The sequence below is a fragment of the Chiroxiphia lanceolata genome, chromosome 15, assembly GCF_009829145.1.
Source record: "Chiroxiphia lanceolata isolate bChiLan1 chromosome 15, bChiLan1.pri, whole genome shotgun sequence".
Classification (NCBI taxonomy): Eukaryota; Metazoa; Chordata; class Aves; order Passeriformes; family Pipridae; genus Chiroxiphia; species Chiroxiphia lanceolata.
In genome coordinates, this window is record NC_045651.1 from 8,960,263 (window position 1) to 8,977,608 (window position 17,346).

General features: G+C 54.5%; 1 protein-coding gene across 2 annotated transcripts in view; it reads right to left on the reverse strand.

The window, feature by feature from the left end:
- The window catches only part of ABLIM3 (actin binding LIM protein family member 3), a 53,425-nt gene extending 38,261 nt beyond the window's left edge, over nt 1-15,164 (reverse strand). For both annotated transcript variants that reach the window (XM_032703191.1, XM_032703190.1), the window contains exon 1: nt 14,860-15,164. In XM_032703191.1, coding sequence (XP_032559082.1) covers nt 14,860-14,872 — 13 coding nt within the window. In that variant the 5' untranslated portion in view covers nt 14,873-15,164. The remainder of the gene's footprint in view (nt 1-14,859) is intronic.
- Between the last annotated feature and the right edge of the window lie 2,182 nt (nt 15,165-17,346).

Sequence of the window (17,346 nt, forward strand, 5' to 3'; positions counted from 1 at the left end):
ACAGCTCTGTATTTGTATTTGGAGAGAGATTGTTTACGTGAGCATGTAGTGACAGGACAAGGGGGATGGCTTCAAACTGAAAGAGAGCAGGTTTAGACTGGGTATTGGGAAGAAATTCTTGGCTGTGAGGGTGGTGAGGCCCTGGCACAGGTTGCCCAGGGAAGCTGAGGCTGCCCCATCCCTGGAAGTGTTCAAGGTCAGGTTGGACAGAGCTTGGAGCAACCTGGGCTAGTGGAAGATGTCCCTGCCCATGGCTGAGGATTGGAATGAAATGATCTTTAAGGTCCCTTCCAACCCAATCCATTCTGTGATTCTATGATTCCTACAGTTTTAAACTCACTGCTGGAGGTGGTAGTGTCCTGTTCAACCCAAAGGGACTCTCTATGCTGCAGCAGCTCCTCTATTTTCCTTAATTAGTGTTCATTAAAAAGTATTTATCACTCATTTTATTGAAACATCTCTGGCAGAAAGAAGCTAATAAAGCTGTGCCATGGAGCCAGCTCTGCTAGTTCCTCCCCCAACCCCCTGCACAAGGTGCTGCACAGCCCCATCCTGAGCTGCTGAGGGCCACCCTATGCCCTATGCTTTCCTCTCCATGAGAACATGTCACAGGGATGTCCCTAAGGATCTCCATCCCAGGAAGGAGGCTGCAAGACAGCCCCTCTGAGGGGCAGGAAGGTGCCTTGCCACTCCCCATGGCCAGGGCTAGCACAGGACCACTGCTCTGGGATGCAGAGATGCTCTGGCAGTCACCATGGCAACCACAGTACACAGCCAGGCGAACAAAGCTGACAGGAGAGAAACAGAGAAAGGGAAGAGAAAAGGAAGGTGGGGTGGAGGGGGAAAAAAAGAGAAAAAGCAAACAGTCTAAAGTCATGGAGCAAAGGCTGGGGCAGGAGGGAGTGAGGGAGTGGGAAAACAACTGTTGTGGAAGATGGAGACGCCTTCAGGCTGCTCACCTTGGGGTGACCTCCAGCCAAGTGACCCAGGTGCACTGAGTGCACCACTGAGACATTTTCTGTTGGCCCCACTGTCCCAGCAAAGGATTCCTCCAGGATATGGCATGTCCCCCTACCAGTTCCCAGTTCTGAGGCTGTGCTGTGGATGTCCTCTACAGTGCAGGAGGTGGCACCTGCTAGAGACCCAGGAGGCTGTCAGGAGCCCTTCCACACCCTGAGGCAACTCTCAAGCCTTAAACTGAAGAGACTCTTAAGGTGATGGATGGGTGGATGCCAGGGCCAGGTTATTCAGCACCTTTCTTCTTCCATCAGCACAGATGGATTGGCTCAGCTTTTGGGCCACAGCACACCACATACATCATGCTAGTTCAGGGCTCTCCCACTCTGCCCTGTTTTTAAGGTCCAGGCACATTTCTCAGCCCAGCTGTGCCAGCTCTTTGTCCTGCTACCTTCCAACTGGAGCAGGGCTGCCTGCATCTCCTGAGCCCCCAAGAAGGCATTTTAGGTGTCAGAATACCAAGACCCTTCAGAGTAATAAGCCAGTTCCAAGCCTACAACAGTGGGCCATCTCCATGGCTGGTTGTGAAAGGAGCCTGGAGGCACTGGAGGGCAAAGTACAGGACACTTCATTGCATGGCTTGGGACTCACCTGATCCCCTAACCCAAGGTCAGAGTAGGAGGCAGGGGTGCAACCACAAAGACATTGACACTGGCCCTTGTGCTGCAAGAACACGAGCTGCATCCACATGGTCCACTCTCCTTTCTCTGCCCCACTTCAAAAGCAGAGAATTAAAAAACAGACATCAGGGTTTGGGTCCAAAAGCAGCAACTACAACCTCTCTCAGCTGGAATGGAAAATAACATCCCACTTGGCTGTTTATTCTAATGAAATAACAAATCCCAGAGGGAAGCTCCCCCTCTGCTGAGCTGCCCTGAATGGTAAACACAGCCATTTGCAGGCAGAGAGCAATTGCTGGGGTGGTGCCTCAGCCCACCAGTCATGGGGACAAGAGTGGGTACCCAGGGAGCAGGAAGTGGTCAGTGGGGTTTGCTGTACATGGAAACCTGGCAGGAATAGGAGAAAGACTGAGAAAACTCTCAGGAAAAGCACTGGGTAAACCAGCTCAGCCATTTTAGGAAAATGAGAGGAACCACTGAAGTGATGGACACAGATGCCACAGGAGCTGCTGGTGCCGGTGATGGGCACCCAGAAAGCTGCTGCTGTGGGAGAGGAGGCCCCATCCCCGCTGTGGCATGGGGATATCTCCACAGGTAAAAAGCACACCTCTGCACCAGAGTGACACTCCCAAGAGGGCTTAATACCCCCCTCAGCCACATTCTGAGCCTCAGCTGGTGGGACATGGGGCTGAGTAGCAACAGGGCCAAGAGGTGCCAGTCAGGTCTTGGTGCTGGGCAAGGAAAAACCAATCTGGGGGCAGTGGGGGATGTGGCAGGACAAGGTACACCCAGAACAATAAACTCCCATGAGCGCAGAAGGGGTTTGGCACACACGTAATCCTCTCCCCTCCTCCTTCCCGCACTCGTGCTCTCCTTGGCTCCTGCACACGCCCAGAAACCCGACTTCAAAAGGAGGGGGGCTGCCAGCGCGGGAAGCGTCAGGCAGGCAGACACGGTTGTCTCCTGCTAAAAGCCTTTGGTGCCTTTCATCAGGGCTGGGGGAAAAAACAGCCTTCAGCTGTCAGGCCGGAGGCAAGCGGCCAAGCCCTGGCATCAGGTCCAGCTGCCCAGCAGCCCTTTGCCCCCGACACGGACCAGAGATTTAACCCTCCCTCCTGGACAGGGTGGGTTTAGCCTTCCCCATCCCACCTCCCTGCTCTACAAGCATAAATAAATCCATCTGTGTATAGTAAGCACCAGAGATCCTCTTAACCCTCCATGCTCTCCGTTCCGGAGTCAGGGCTAAGTGCTGTCCTCCCGTGCTGCAGGCACAGGAATTGGAGCATTCCTCGTTAACAAACCCATTCATGCAGCTCAACTCACCCACACCGAGGTCACGGCTCCCTTCCCTGCTGAGATGTCCCTCCCAAGCCGAAGCGACAGTCTGTCCCCAACAGCCTCTGGAAGCCACTTCTCCCAGCTCCTCATTAGCGACAATTAACAGGCAATCAATGGGCCCAGCAGAGCTGGCACTTTCCAGGGAACAAGTCTCTTTTCAACAGGGGAAAATGAACACGTGCTTTGTTGTGCACGCTTTTGGTTAAACGAGCCAAAACCTGCCTGCCAAGGAACAAAATTATTTCTCAAACTGGACTCTTTATGCCACCTGACCAGCCAAGCGGGCAGTGAGGGCTGGGACAGCTGCAGGTTTCCTCTCCTGGCCAGTCCCCTCACTCTGGAGACCTGCAGGATGCTCTCAGCAGCCCAGTAAAGGGCAGGCAAGGTGGGAGCAGGGACCAGGGGTAGACATAGAATGGTTTGGGTTGGAAGGGACCTTAAAGATCATCTCATTCTAATCTCCCTGCCATGGAGAAGACCTTCCACTAGCCCAGGTTGCTCCAAGACCCATCCAACCTGGCCTTGAACACTCCCAGGGATGGGGCAGCCACAGCTTCTCTGGGCAACCTATGCCAGGGCCTCACCACCCTCAGAGCCAAGAATTTCTTCTGATATCTAATCTAAACCTAGTCTCTGCCAGTTTGAAACCATTCCCTCTTGTCCTGTCACTCCAGGCCTTTGTAAATAGTCTCTCTCCATCTTTCCTGAAGGGTCCTACAGGTACTGGAAGGCCACAATTAGGTGTCCCCAAAGCTTCTCTTTTCCAGGCTGAATAACCTCAATTCTCCATCCTTTCCTCACAGCACAGTTGCTTCATCCCTCTAATCATCTTGGTGGCCTCCTCTGGACTCACTGCACCAGGTCCTCCCTGTGCTGAGGACTCCAGAGCTGGGCACAGGACTCATGGTGGGGTGGGTGACAGGCACTCTCCAGCAAGGACTGTGCTGCTGGTTCAAAACCACCCACTGCTCCCCCAGGAGTTATTTCAGACCAGGTGAAAAGCTCCTCAGCCAACCAGGGCAAGAGACACCTTTGCACCTTTCCCAAGGAGGAGGCTGCCCCAGGATTTGGCAAAGGAGGTAGGACAAGACCTCAGCATCCACAGAGTGGGGCTGGACTTGGACTTCAGCTCCTCTGCCACAGTGTTAAAAAAGCTGTGGGCTTGAGAAACACAGCGAGATGAGCACACACAGGAGAATGCTGATCCACCCTTTGCAAGAGGCCAGTGCAAGGATCAGGCAGCACACAATCTTCAGCTTCACCATTGCCCAGACTGGAGCCAGGCAGGGCCAACCCAACCCAGCCTCTGCTTCCCTGGGTTCTTGCCTAGCTGATGAGGAAGGGGAAAAAATAAAAAAAGACAAGAAAGCAAGAGGGAGACAGCCTGGATATGACAGACTGGCGAGTCTGACAGAGGAGTCTTGTTAGCAGCATTTCCCCCTGCAGTTCAAGCAGTGGCAAAGCCAAGGAATGCTTCCCAGGAGCCTGCACCAATGAGTCCATTTGCACAGGGCTTTTATTGCCAGTGGCAGAACAGGGGTGGGCAGCAGCACCCCAGGGGTCCAGGAGGACAGATGGAGCAGTGCTGATGGCTCCTGCCACAGCACAAGCTCCATTCTCATCCCCCAGGATGGGAAGCTCTTGTTATCTCTCCAGACACCCTTCCTGCAGCACAAGGGGTGCATCTGACTCCACACTGTGCCTGCCAAAGGCTGAGCTTGGGGTGTTTCATCCTGAGGCTGCAGCATCCTGAAGAGAGTTCACAGTGCCTTGTGCCACTGGATACTGGGACACAGGTCTGGGCCAGCCAGGGGACAAGAAGGGGCCCAGGGATGTGGGGATCAGCAAGGGCCACCTCAGACCTCCACCAGCTCTCCAGGGGAAGGAGAGGAAGGATCTGGCAGATCTCTAAGCTGACTAAGAGCTCTGAGTGCCCAGTGGCTCTGCTGTACCAACTGCAAGCCAAAACAATTAGCATTTCTTGGAGACACTCTGTGTAATCTTCCCTGAGTGATGGGGAGAGCTGCCACAAGCACAGCAAAGGGCCTGGAGCCGCTTCCCAGGACCGGGAGATGCTGTGCTGGCAGTGATGCACAGCAGAGCTGGGCTGTCCCACTCCAGAGGACTCCTGCCAGCAGCTCTGGGACTGCTGCTCCAGCCAGGCACTGGGGAACTGTGTCCTCACTGAGCCCCAGTCCCACCACCATCAGATCTCACCTCTGGGCCCTGCAAGCTGTCAGGCAGCAGAAAGCCAGAAGACAGAGAGAGAGGCAGCTCTCAGCATCTTTCCTGGAGCACAGCCCAGGTGGGAAAGGCCACTGCAGGGAAATCCAGGGCCAGGACCGACCTCATCCATCAGCTCCCAGGCAAGGCGCTCAGCCTGAGCCTCGAGGCAAGAAAGGAGCACAGATGAGCCTGGAGCTGTTTGGGGAATCACGCAGGAGCAGCAGCTGCAGCCAGCCCTGGCCAGCCATTCAAGAGTCACGGATTATTTTTAACAGCTACTTGTAGAATGTAGTGAGTGCCTGCAGGAGAGACAGCCCAAGCTGATGCTCACCCCATCCCTCTCCCCAGCACGTGCAAGGCACATATCTCACAGCCAGGCTTTTTATAGGGTTTCCTGCTCCCGCTGGGCACGCAGCTCAGCGGCTCGGTATGACCACACCACCCCCTCCCTCAGTAATCACTCACATGCCGTTCACTAAAGTCTTTCCATTCCCTCTCTAGCTGTTTCCTCTGCTCTCCTTATTAGGGATCCACCTACCTATCCATCTTCTCATTCTCTCCCCCTCCGTGGCTATTTTTAAGATGCCATAAAAGCTTTCAACGAGTAGCATCCTCAGGGATGAAAGGGATTTTATATGTAGCCCATCACAAGGAGCCATCACCACATAACTCACCATGCAGGCAGTGACTTTTCTTTTTTCAAAAACAGGGGAGGGGAGAACAGTCCCACTCAGTTCCTCAGCTCTCCCTGGCCAGCTCACCCAGAGCAGCTCTGTCAGGCACCTCCTGTTCCAGAAGGAAAGGATCAGGTCCAGCTCACTCCACTCCCAAGGTGGCAGCTGGGCCAGATGGTGGGGCAACAGTGCAAGTTCTCTCAAGTAGCACCTGGGTGTATGAAGGGATGGTTTTGCTCACTGGTAAAAGGCTCCAAGCTGGAGATCATCCAGCTTCATGCCTCAGCATCTGCCACCAGATGAAGGAGAGCCACCTCGCTGAAATGATGGCTGTGGTTCTCCCTGTATGCGTACATACCTAGAAGCTGCTCTACTGCTTGGTTCACGGTCAAGAGCTGAGGGAAATGTCAGCAAAACTGTCTCCAAAGGCACAGCCTGCCCCAAGTACCAAGTCCTTGGCCACAGTCTGGACAGATTGGGAGGACCAAGGTTTTCCTGATCCATACAGGCACCACACCAACACCACAAATGCCTCTTTTCTCTCCTTGATCTGGTTATTCCCTGCAGAATAGCTGCCTTCCCCTTCTGTCCTAAAAGTCTGGCCAGAAACTTGCACACATACCAAAGACACCCCCTTACCCTGACCCATCCACACCACCTGCACCCCAGCGCAGCCTGGCAGGAGCCACAAGCAGGTTGCTGCGTCTCTGCCGCAGGGGAAGGAAGGCTCCCCGGCGCAAGCTGTCACACTGCCACTGCCAGCGAGGTGTGGGCACACTGACCCAGCCTCAGGACACAGCCTCGGCGGCTGCCAGCTGGGATTAGGCTGTGCATAACCTGAGAGGCGTCCCGCGGCGCGCTAATGCGATGACACGCTCGGTGTCACCGGCGGGACCCGCGGGAGCACTTCTCACCACGGGCTGGGTGTGCCTGCGACGGAGGCACCGGGTCCCCAGGAGCCTGAACTTGGTCACATCCCTCCCAGACGATGCTCGGGTGACGTGGCTATTTATAGCACACGGGAGGTTAGAGGGAGCTCATCTTACCTTGCTCCACCTTCTTCATCCTCTGAGCAGCGGGAGCTGATGCGGAAGGTGCCGAGGCAGAGGGGGAAAGCGGGAGATGGGGAGGGACACCCCAGGGCACAGCACAGGGAAGGAGGGTCTGCAGGGACCAGCGCTGAGCCGTGATCCGAGTGCAGAGGAGCGCCAGGGAAGCCTGTACTCTATCACACTCGAGGGCTGCTGCGATACGAGCAGAGAGAGAGAAAATCCGGAGCAGAGCTCCTGCTCAGGAGGCAGCAGAAGCCGGTGCAGAGCTGCATAGCCATGACCTGTCTCCCGTGGCCCTGCACAGGTTTCTGCCCTACGAGGGCTGCATTTGGGCTGGGTGATGACAGCAAGTGGGGTCTGCACCACCCCTGGAGTGGCTCTGGGACCTCTGCTTGCTCCAGCCTCCACTTCTGTGGGCTTTGGCTTCAAGGAGAGCCTTCCCATGCCTTAGCTGTACTCAGCACCTGACCACTGATCTCTGGATCACCGTGGGGACCTGCTGTAGGTCCTTCTGGGAGCCCAGAGATCTCTTTGCTCCTGTAAAGTCACACACAGGCATCCTGGATGGTGCAGACCTTGCAGCCACCAAAGCCTGCTGAGAAAGTCACTCACTGCCCCAGCCAAGCACTGCTGCAGCCAGCGCAGCCAGAGGTTATTTTACCAGGAAGAGCCCCCCGTGATCCAGTGCAGCAGGAGACAGGCAGGGCAGCAGCAACTGTCCGACAAGCCCTGATCCAGCCCTCCCTCTTGGTCAAGGCAAGGAAGCACCTTTTTTCAGAGAGGAGTTGTTGGTGGGAGGCAGCTGCCTCTCACGCAGCTCTGGGGCATGGATGGGCTGCAGCTCCCAAAGCACAACAGAAACAAGTTTCACAGGCAGCTTCCTTCCCTCCTCCTTTTCTAATGCTTTTAGCAGGGAAAGGTCCTTGGCAGGAGGTGAAGTACAGCCTTGGGCCATCCACCCTGCTGGGGACCCTCTCTGCCTCCACTGAGAAACCAGGTTGGGGAGCAGCTGTGACTGAGAGATTCCCATCACAGTGCTCAACAAGTCCCAGCAGGTGCTGCTGAGCCAGAGAACGACCCAGCCAGTCTTCTACTAACTTTAAAAACAGCTCCCCTTCACCACCAAGTGCATCTGGGCTGGACAGGGCTCCCTAGGACACCTCTGCACAATGGGGTCCCCGGGGTGCAGGAGGTGGATGCCAGCAGAGAAGCAGCAAGATCTTGGAGAAAGATGATTTACAAGAGCACATAGTGACAGGACAAGGGGGATGGTTTCAAACTGAAAGACAGTAGGTTTAAGTTAGGTATTAGGAAGAAATTCCTCCCTGTGACACTGTTGAGGCCCTGGCCCCGGTTGCCCAGAGAAACTGTGGTTGTCCCATCCCTGGAAGTGTTTAAGGCCAGGTTGGATGGGGCTTGGAGCAACCTGGTCTCATGGAAGGTGTCCCTGCCCATGGCAGGGGCTTGGAACAGGATGATCTTTAAGGTCCTTTCCAACTCAAGCCATTCTGTGATTTATGATCTCCGAGGTTGGTAGTACAGTTGGGGTGCTGGGAAGGACAGGCAGGACCTTGCAACGTGCCTTCACAAGCAAGATGCTACAAAAGTGTTTCTGAAGGGGGCTGTACCACAGGGCCTGGCACGTGGACTTTGGAAGCTCACGCTGAGTCCTGGTTTACATTATGCCTGTCTGATCTCTGCAGCCTGGCCATGTGTGCCTGAGAAACAGCCACATAACTCACTGCTGTGAGAACAGGTCAAAACCTGAAACTTAAACTTTGATTGCAACGGACTCAAGCTGGGCTGAGGAAGGGCTCTGGGACTGGCATTGCACCAGCAAAGCCCTTCTTGCCCCAGAGCACTGTAGTGCTCTCCAAGATGTGCCATTTGTTGCCAAGAAAGAACAGAAGCCAACGGGATGGCTTCAAAGCCTCAAGCACCTGCTCCCCTCTTACACTGTCCTGTTCCTTAGAGAAACATTTCCCCAAGGAATTGTCCTTGTCCAAGTTGTCCATTTGTTCAAGTCTCAGAAAGAAGATGATTCAAAATGGAAATGGAGTAAAATGTCCATGAACAGAAAAGCAAATGATGCCTGGGGCTCAGAGGACCTTGCCAGGACAGAAAGGGCAAGAAGAAAGGAAGGTCAGGTGGGCTGTGTAAGGAAACCAGAGTACCAGCTCCTTTTTTTTTTTTACCCCTGATCTCTGCCTCAGGCAATGGAGAAAGCACATCAATTCCCAGGCCAGGGCTTATGGCTGATACTGATAAAGCATTCAGAAAACTATACCTGAGCTGAAAAATGCACATATAAACTGTGGCCAATCAAATACCTGAGCCACCACCAAATAAACAGGAACTGTGCATAGATCAGCTTGGTCCTGTTAATCTTCAAGACAGCCCTTTCCTAGAAAGCAGGACATGTCCACTGGGGCTGTGCAGCAGTGCACTCCAGCTCTTCTACTTCCCCAGTGATGTACTGAGCCCACAGACTCCAGAAGCAGAGGAGCTGGGCACAGGAGGACTTGGGACAGTCTGTCCTCCAAGCAAGAACCACCTTCCCTGCTGCAGGCTGCCAGTCACCCTGCCAGCCTTGCCCTGAATGGCTCATAACCAAACTCCCTGAGCCTGAGGCATCTGGACTTGGGCTCTGCCTTCCCTATACCCACTGTGGTCACTCCTCATTCCCTTTCATCTTTCAAAGATGTCCTTCCCCCATCACTCTCCACCTAAGTTCTTGCCATCACCAGTTTATCCCCAGGATACTTTCTGGAGGTCCTGCAGTGCTCACAACTGAGGCACTGATGTATTTAGACTAAAAAGATCTAATTAGACATTCCAACCACTTCCTTATGGCACCATTATGACAGGACCGCAGGGACTGGCAGCAACTTGGCGGGTTTGCCTTCCCTCCTTCTCAGCTTTGCAGAGAGCAAAGGCAGCACCACACGGACTCCTTGCTGATACCAGGACAGCCTGTCATTAGTCCAGCCTGCTGGCATCACAAATACCATTATCTGGCTAAACCAATCATCACTTTATCACTAGAAAGTGTGCTGTTTATTTTATAAGAGCATGGTAGGCCCTTGAAATAATTCAATTGCTTCAACTGATCTTACAGCACGCACTCCACTGGCCTGCAGGGCCACTTTCCATGGCTTCTGCTCTTCAAAGGGCAAGCTGCCAAGAAAAAGGGTTTGCAGGAGAGCCTGAACGAAGCTTGGGGAGAGAACAGAGTCCATCCACCAGCCCAAGGACAAAGAGATGCTGCCTGGGATCTGAATTTTCTGGCACCTAAGCAAATGCAATGGATGATTGTCCCTTTGTTAGGCTGCCTAAGAGAACCAAGGGGACAATTTGTATCTGATTGTTTGTGGCGGCAGAGTCAGGCTTGGGTATTAATTGAGAGGACCAAAACGTGGGCAGAGAGTTTGGGAGTTTCCCTTGGTGCCCAAATTCTGCAAAACACACTGCTCATCACATCAACAGGCTGATCCCTCTGGATTTACTGCACTTCTGAGCACAGAAAAAAACCCTCTGTGTCCTCCTCAGCAGGTCCTGCCCCACAGGGTGGGGAGACCTGGTGAATCACCTGCCTGCCGAGCAGAGCTGGAGCTCCCAGAGATGTGCAGCACCATGTGATTCCTCTTTAATTACACAGGGACTTAATAGAGTTTGCTGGTAAACACCTTGTAACCACATGTGCCTGGAGATTACCGGGTAATTATGCTTAGTGGATCACGATGTAACAGGGAGCACGATTTAGGAAAGACAGAAATAACCAGGCAAACATGCTGCATTCATCAGTATCTGTCATGCAGCCTTCCTGCCCAAATGCTTAGCTGTCCAGCCTTTCCTCATGTCTCCTTCCCTGGCTTTCTGAGAGTAGGGGAGCCCCTCGGCAGGAATTTGAGAGGTGCCAGGGATTGGGATGGTCTGGGGAAACTTTCCACTTGGCATTCCAAATCCCCTGCAAGAGCTCTCCATGCTCTGACAGGCTGTCAGCTGCTCAGAGGAAGAAGGATGGGGGATAAACGGTACTGGCTCACCCCACCCTGACTTAGTTTGCCATGGAGACAAGATTCTGGCCTTCCTTTCCAAGGGTGCATGCTGGACACAAAAAGGAATCTGGAAGATCTCTGGTTTGTGAGCCAGTCCCAATCACCCACTGCCACACTGATCTAGATCCTGCCAAACCTGGTTCGACCCAGGAGCTCTCCAGGGTTTCATATCTCCAGGAGTTGTGATGCCGTTGTTCAGACCAGTGTGGCCCAGAACAACAAGGGGCACTTTGCTCCTCACAAGATCAGTGCCAAGATTTTCAGCAGCCCCTCTCCCACCCCAACAGAGTTGGAGCAAAAAAGAGATGATGTGTAAATCCCATGGGTCCCACCGGGATGACCCCTTCTCACAGACACCAGTCACTTCGTGGACCTGCAGCACCCAAAACTGATGGCTCCAAAACAGCAAAAGGGATTATTCACACTCACTTCAGAGAGTCTTAAATCCTCTGGGCAATGACAGCTTCAACCCTTTGCCTTTTAATGAGCACAAACACAGCATCAGTCCTTTTAAACTCCCTGCACAGACTCCAAGGGAGGTGTTGAATGCAGACATAGGAGATTTTAGGGGGTGATTTTAAGGGATGTTCTCTTGGGCAAGGGTTTGTACTACAAGCTCCAGCTTCACTGGAAATGCCAAGCAGCACTGATAGGACTGTTTACTAACATATGAATTAATTTGCAACCAATTAGTAGTGCTAACCAGAGTGAGAGGCAGTGATAGCATAGCTAATGTACATACCAGCACTGTGCCCTCCAAATGCTCACTGCACACCCAGCCAGCACCCCCATGCACCCTCAGGGTCATCTGATCTGCTCTGCAGCCTCAGGATATGAGTTTATGCCTGAGATCAAGGGCTTTTTCCTCTTCATCTTAAAAGCAAGATTTCTATATAGCTTTGCCTTCATTATGGGAGAGATGATGATATGGGGCCTCCAACCCTGGTCCCCATACCAAGGTGAAAAGCAAACCTCTGTCCACTCAGCAAGTGTGCTGTGCATGGAGCATCTCCAGAGATACATCTGTAGCCCAGCAAATCCTGCCCAGGGCTCCTGGAGGCTTCACAGATAGCTTTGCTCAAGAACATGGCTTGAGGCCAGCCATGGCCCACAGCCACAGGTTTCCTGCCTCACATCAACCTCAGACAGGAGAGAAGTGTTAACAAAATGCACCAAGCAAAATGGAAAGGAGTGGTGGGAATTCACAGATCAGATGGTGGCATTTTATCCTCAGCTGCAGCATCTCATCAATTTGCCAGCCCCAAAAATTTAGTGCTGCAGCCACAGGTACATCTGTACATCATCAGGCCTTGCACAGTCTGGCTTCATCATCTATCCTCCTCCTCTTCCAGTGCCTCCTTCTCTCCTCCCATCTGCACAGGCAGAGTCCTGTGCACCAGAGGGAGACCAGAGTGGGGAGGCTGGAGTGTCCCTGAGCCTGCTGGTGGATCCCACCACATCCAAACCCTCAGTCACTACAGGACACGGGGGGAAAAACATATAAAAAGTCAAAGAACAGAGCAGCAGAGTTGGCGATGCCTGGGAGGGCTGGCAAGCCTCTGACAACAAGTGACACCAAGCTCACCTGAGCCACTGGTCACTTTTGTACCAAAGGGGTACAAAAGGCATGGCAGGTCACAGCCAGGGAGCATCAGTGGAGTGGAACAGAGATGGCACAGAGAACACTGACACAAGGATCCTAGGCTTTGTTTTTTTTACTCATGGAGAGACAGATTTGAGGGATACAGGCTGGGAAGGGATGTGCAGAGCTCAGCGAGGCAGCATCAAGAGGGGAGAGACAGCTTTTAGCAATGTTCACACCAGCCACAGAACATGCTGACAGAAGAGGTGGCCCCACACCCATGCTCACAGAACCAGCTGGGAGAAGATCGTGCCATTGCTAAGAACAGAGATGAGCCAACATTTGGGTATGGCGAGCCCTGCTTTGAGAACCTTTGAGAATGGGAAAATGTCTGGAAGCCTAACAGGGCAAAGCCCACTGCCTTGCAGCGTTTGCACACCCCTTCTACCTAGTGTGGTCCCAAAGGAACAAGGAGTAATCCATAAATAATCAGCCCACGGCACAGTAAGTGATCAGATGTCACAGAGTTGCCAAATGTTTACTAAAATACATGGCTACTTAGAACGAGGTAATGGCAATATTTAAGTAAAGACTGCAAAGCCATCCAAAGGGCTGGGCAAGAGCCATGGGAGCAGCCTGCTGCTGGTAAATCCAGAAGCTGAGGCACAGCTGAGTGAGGTGCCCAAGGCCACAGAGCAAGGCAGCAGCAGAAGGAGGAGCAGCTCCCAAGGGACTCCCAGCCCTGTGCTCGCTGCCTGCCCAGTGGCCTCCTGCCGTGAGTCACGTCAGAGCAACGGGCAGGCAGCACGTTTAGTTCCCTGGCATCTTGCTGTGTGTGGGAGGACCCAGCTGAAGGAGTTTTGCAGCACAATCAGATAGTTATAACACACCAGTGCCATAAACAGCCCTTATCTCCATCAGCAGCTAAGCCAGCTATTAAGAGCTGGAAAGGAATCCCAAAAGGAACCAACATGCATTTGTCAAAATTGGCTTAGAGGAAGCTTAACAGTCCCACCTGACCACGGTGGTCACGACACTGACACCACAGCCCTCTCAGCACTGGACCAGAGCTCATCACCCAGAGGAGCAGAGGGAGGACCCTTTGTTATCAGGCATCCTGCAGGCTCAGAAAGAATCAATCCCTATTGTTTCCTACCTGGGCAGCGCCAGCCCTGGTCCCCTGGGAAGGGGGCTTGCTCCTGTCCCAGGTGTGGCTCGTGCAAAGGGCACCTGGAAAGTTTTCTTGCCTCTGACACAGCCCAACAGAGCTGGAATCACCTGTTCTGTTGCCTTGCAGCGTGCCAAGGCATTTTTCACGGTGTTTTGCTTGGGAACCACCCCAAGCCCTTGGATTGAGAAACCTCAACACGCCAGTGCAATGGAGAAGTTGCTGCTCTGCTGCTTTCTGCCTGGGGGAGTGCTCCTCTCTTCACACAGCCTCCAGGACCCACAGGAGAGGAGGGGGGCTTCCCTGGACAAGTTATCCCAGGATGAAGCCCCTCAGGTGGCCATCAACATCAACTGCTTTGCCTATGGGCTCACTGCTTTTAAAGGAAGGGATCAAAGCTGTGCCAGCGAGGTGGGTACAGCTGTCACACATCACATCAGCGAGGAAAAAGAAATTGATTGTGACTTGATCAAACCTGATCAATCCTTCCAGACTTTGCAACAAGGACACAAAACCAGAAGTGACCACACTAGTACTAGGTGCCAGTTCTCATCTTATGCAGCACATTTCCAAGCTCTGCTTCTTTAGAAATTCATACATAGCGCATGAGTGTCCCTGTCTCACACGCACAAAAGGAACACCCACATCCCCAGCTGCAGAAGGTTCATGTTTTTCAGTACTGCACCTGTGCTTTGCTCAGGTCCCTGGTTTCTGGGTCCCTCCTTACCCTGCTCCTCCTCCCCATCGGCTCCTTCCAGCATGTCCGTTTGTCCACAGGCACTGGCAGCAGCAAGTGAGCCTGCTGCCTGTCAGAGCGCTCCTGGCTCCCTCTCACCATGTTGCGTATCGACATTTTAGTCGATGATCTGCCCTCCAAACCCCAGAAACACAAGCCAAGAAAAGTACTCAGTGGAGATAAGCACCATGGCTCAGCCCACATGAAAGACAGGCCAGGAAAGCCAGACCCTGTCAGAAAGCAAAACGCAGGCAGGAAAATAAACCAAAATTCCATCCCACTAGGCTTGTCAACGCTGTTATGACATTTTCTTTCCAATTCCTCCCAGCCAGATCGGCGCGGTATCAGCCCCATTCCCACAGCGAAGGCAAGAGGAAGCCGTACTCACTGCTAGTGCTCATCCTGCCGGTCCTCCCCTGTCCTTCTCATCCAACAAAGGGGCAAAGATGCTCTTTAAATCCGCTTTTCTTGACGGCCCCCGACCGCGGGAGGAGGCTGCCTCTCTCCTTCCCAGGAGAAATATTCCCGTGCGATCCGCCGGCTATCACATCCCACGGCGGCTCCCCGATCCAGCGCGGCTGTCCCCAGGGCTGTCCCCAAGGCTGCGGGATGGCAAGGTCACGGCTGCCGGCGGCGGGGCGGGGGCGCGGCGGGGAAGGAGGGAGGGGGCGCCCGGGACCGGCCCGGGCGGGAGCCCCGGCGGAGCCGCGGGTGCCGGGCGAGGCTCGGCCATGCACTGCGGAGCGCGGCCGCGGCCGCTCCGCTTATAGCGGGTGTGGAGCGGCGGCGGGGCCGCGCAGCGCCGGCACCGCCCCGCCCCGCCCCGCCCCGGCGGCACCGCCCGCGCCCGCGACCGGGCCGGGGGAGCGGGGCACTGCGGGGACGGCGGCTGCCGGGACACGGAGCGGGACACGGAGCGGGACACGGACCGGGACATGGAGCCGAGCACGGACCCGGGGTCGCACTGCCTGTCCTGTCTACAGTCTTGCCCGCTGCGCTGCCCGATGTCCTGCCCTGTCCTGCCTGCAGTCCTGCCCACTGCCGTGTTTTGCCTTGCTCTGCCATGCCCTGCCCGCTACCCTGCCTGCAATCCTGCCTGTTGCCCTGCCTGCTGCCCTACCTGCAGTCCTGCCCACTACCATGCTTTGCCATGCCCTGCCTGATGCCCTGCCTGCTGCCTTGCCCTTCCTGCAGTTCTGCCCGCTGCCCTGCCCTGCTCTGTCCTGCCCACAGTCCAGCCCTGCCTGCTTCCCTGCCCTTCCAGTTGCCCTGTTTTCAATCCTGCCCGCTGCCCTGCCATCAGTGCTGCCTGTGGTTCTGCCTGTGCCTTTACCTGCAGCTCTTAAGCCCCTTGGCTGGTCCCTCCATGTCACAGGGCTCCCACCCAGCCCTGGGTGACACCTGCTGCCGGCCCCATACTGCTCACTCTCCCTCTTGGCCCTGCAGTGCCTCAGCATCCAAGAAATTCCGTTCCAGGACAGAGGCGGGGGGCGGAGGGATACAGTTTATGAAGAAAACTGGTTTCCTCTAGTGCAAAGGTTCCCTCCCGCAGCTGTCCAGGCTGGCACTCATGGCTTTCCTGGCAGCCTGAGTGTCTGTCCCACGCCAGGACCAGAGAGGGAGCTGTGGGTGTCTGTATGGCTGCAGGATGGAGAGGGGGCTTTCCTCTCGATATCAGCAAGCAGCCTTCTCTGCTGGCATCAGGATTCCTGGAAGGGCTTCAAAGCCCTCAGCTCCTTGTTCTGTCGGTGAGACGCTCTCTATCAGTATAAAGCCATACCCAGGCTGCTCCCCAGGCGCCTGCGGAGATGGGGCTGTGCCCGCCTGCCTGTGGAGCCCCCGAGAAGCTGTGCTGTGATTCCAAGATGTGAGCTAATGAAAGAGGTTTTTCATGCAGCATGACAGGCGCCGCATCTCTCCCGCTCCTGGGGCTGGAATGCCGCTCAGAGAGGGCCTTTTGCTTTCCCTTTCTCTTGCTGTTTTATTTGCGGCAGCAGATGTTCGCGGTGACGTGACAAGACAGGTAGCTGGTCGTGTGAGCTACGCCTGTGCTGCCAGTGATGCAGCCTGCTCTCTGCAAGCCTTGCTGGCTGTCCCCTTCGGCTGTCCCCTCCCCAGCGGTGTCAGGTGGCTGAAAAGAGCAGGACTAGCAGTGGGGGTGGGAGCCTGGAAGTTCCTGTAGGGCTGGGGGGAACAGAGCTGCTGATACAAGAAGGGTGGAGCATGTAGTGACAGGACAAGGGGGAATGGCTTCAAACTGAAAGAGTAGTTTTAGATTAGATATTGGGAAGAAATTCTTCCCTGTGAGGGTGGTGAGGCACTGGCACAGGTTGCCCAGGGAATCTGTGGCTGCCCCATCCCTGTGAGTGTGCAAGACCAGGATGGGGCTTGGACCAACCTTGGATAGTGAAAGATGTTTTTGCCCATGGCAGAGGGGTTGGAACAAGATGATCTGTAAGTCCCTTCCAACCCAGGCCAGTCTATAATTCTATGATGATTCTATGATACAGCCCAGTGGGATGGCTTGAGCTGTCTCACAGTGCTGATTTGGAGCCCTTTGTGAAGTTTCCCTGTGCCTGAGGACTGTCCAGGTGTCCCCTTCTCGAGGGGAGAGCTCAGGACCCCCCGCTCACGTGTCTCATATCAATAACGCCCATTTGAGGAGTCAATAAAGCAGACACGATGTGAGCTGGTCCCCACGGTTCAGCAAACTAATTGAGCTTCTTCCGCTGACCTGGTTTCCAAATCTTGTTAACTTGCTGCCTTCAGAACAACTTGAAATTTCAAGCACAGACAGGCTGGGATTGCAGAGGCCTTCAGAGGAGGACAGGGTGCTTTGGTGGAGCTCAGGGAGCCGTGCAGAACCTCTTCTCCT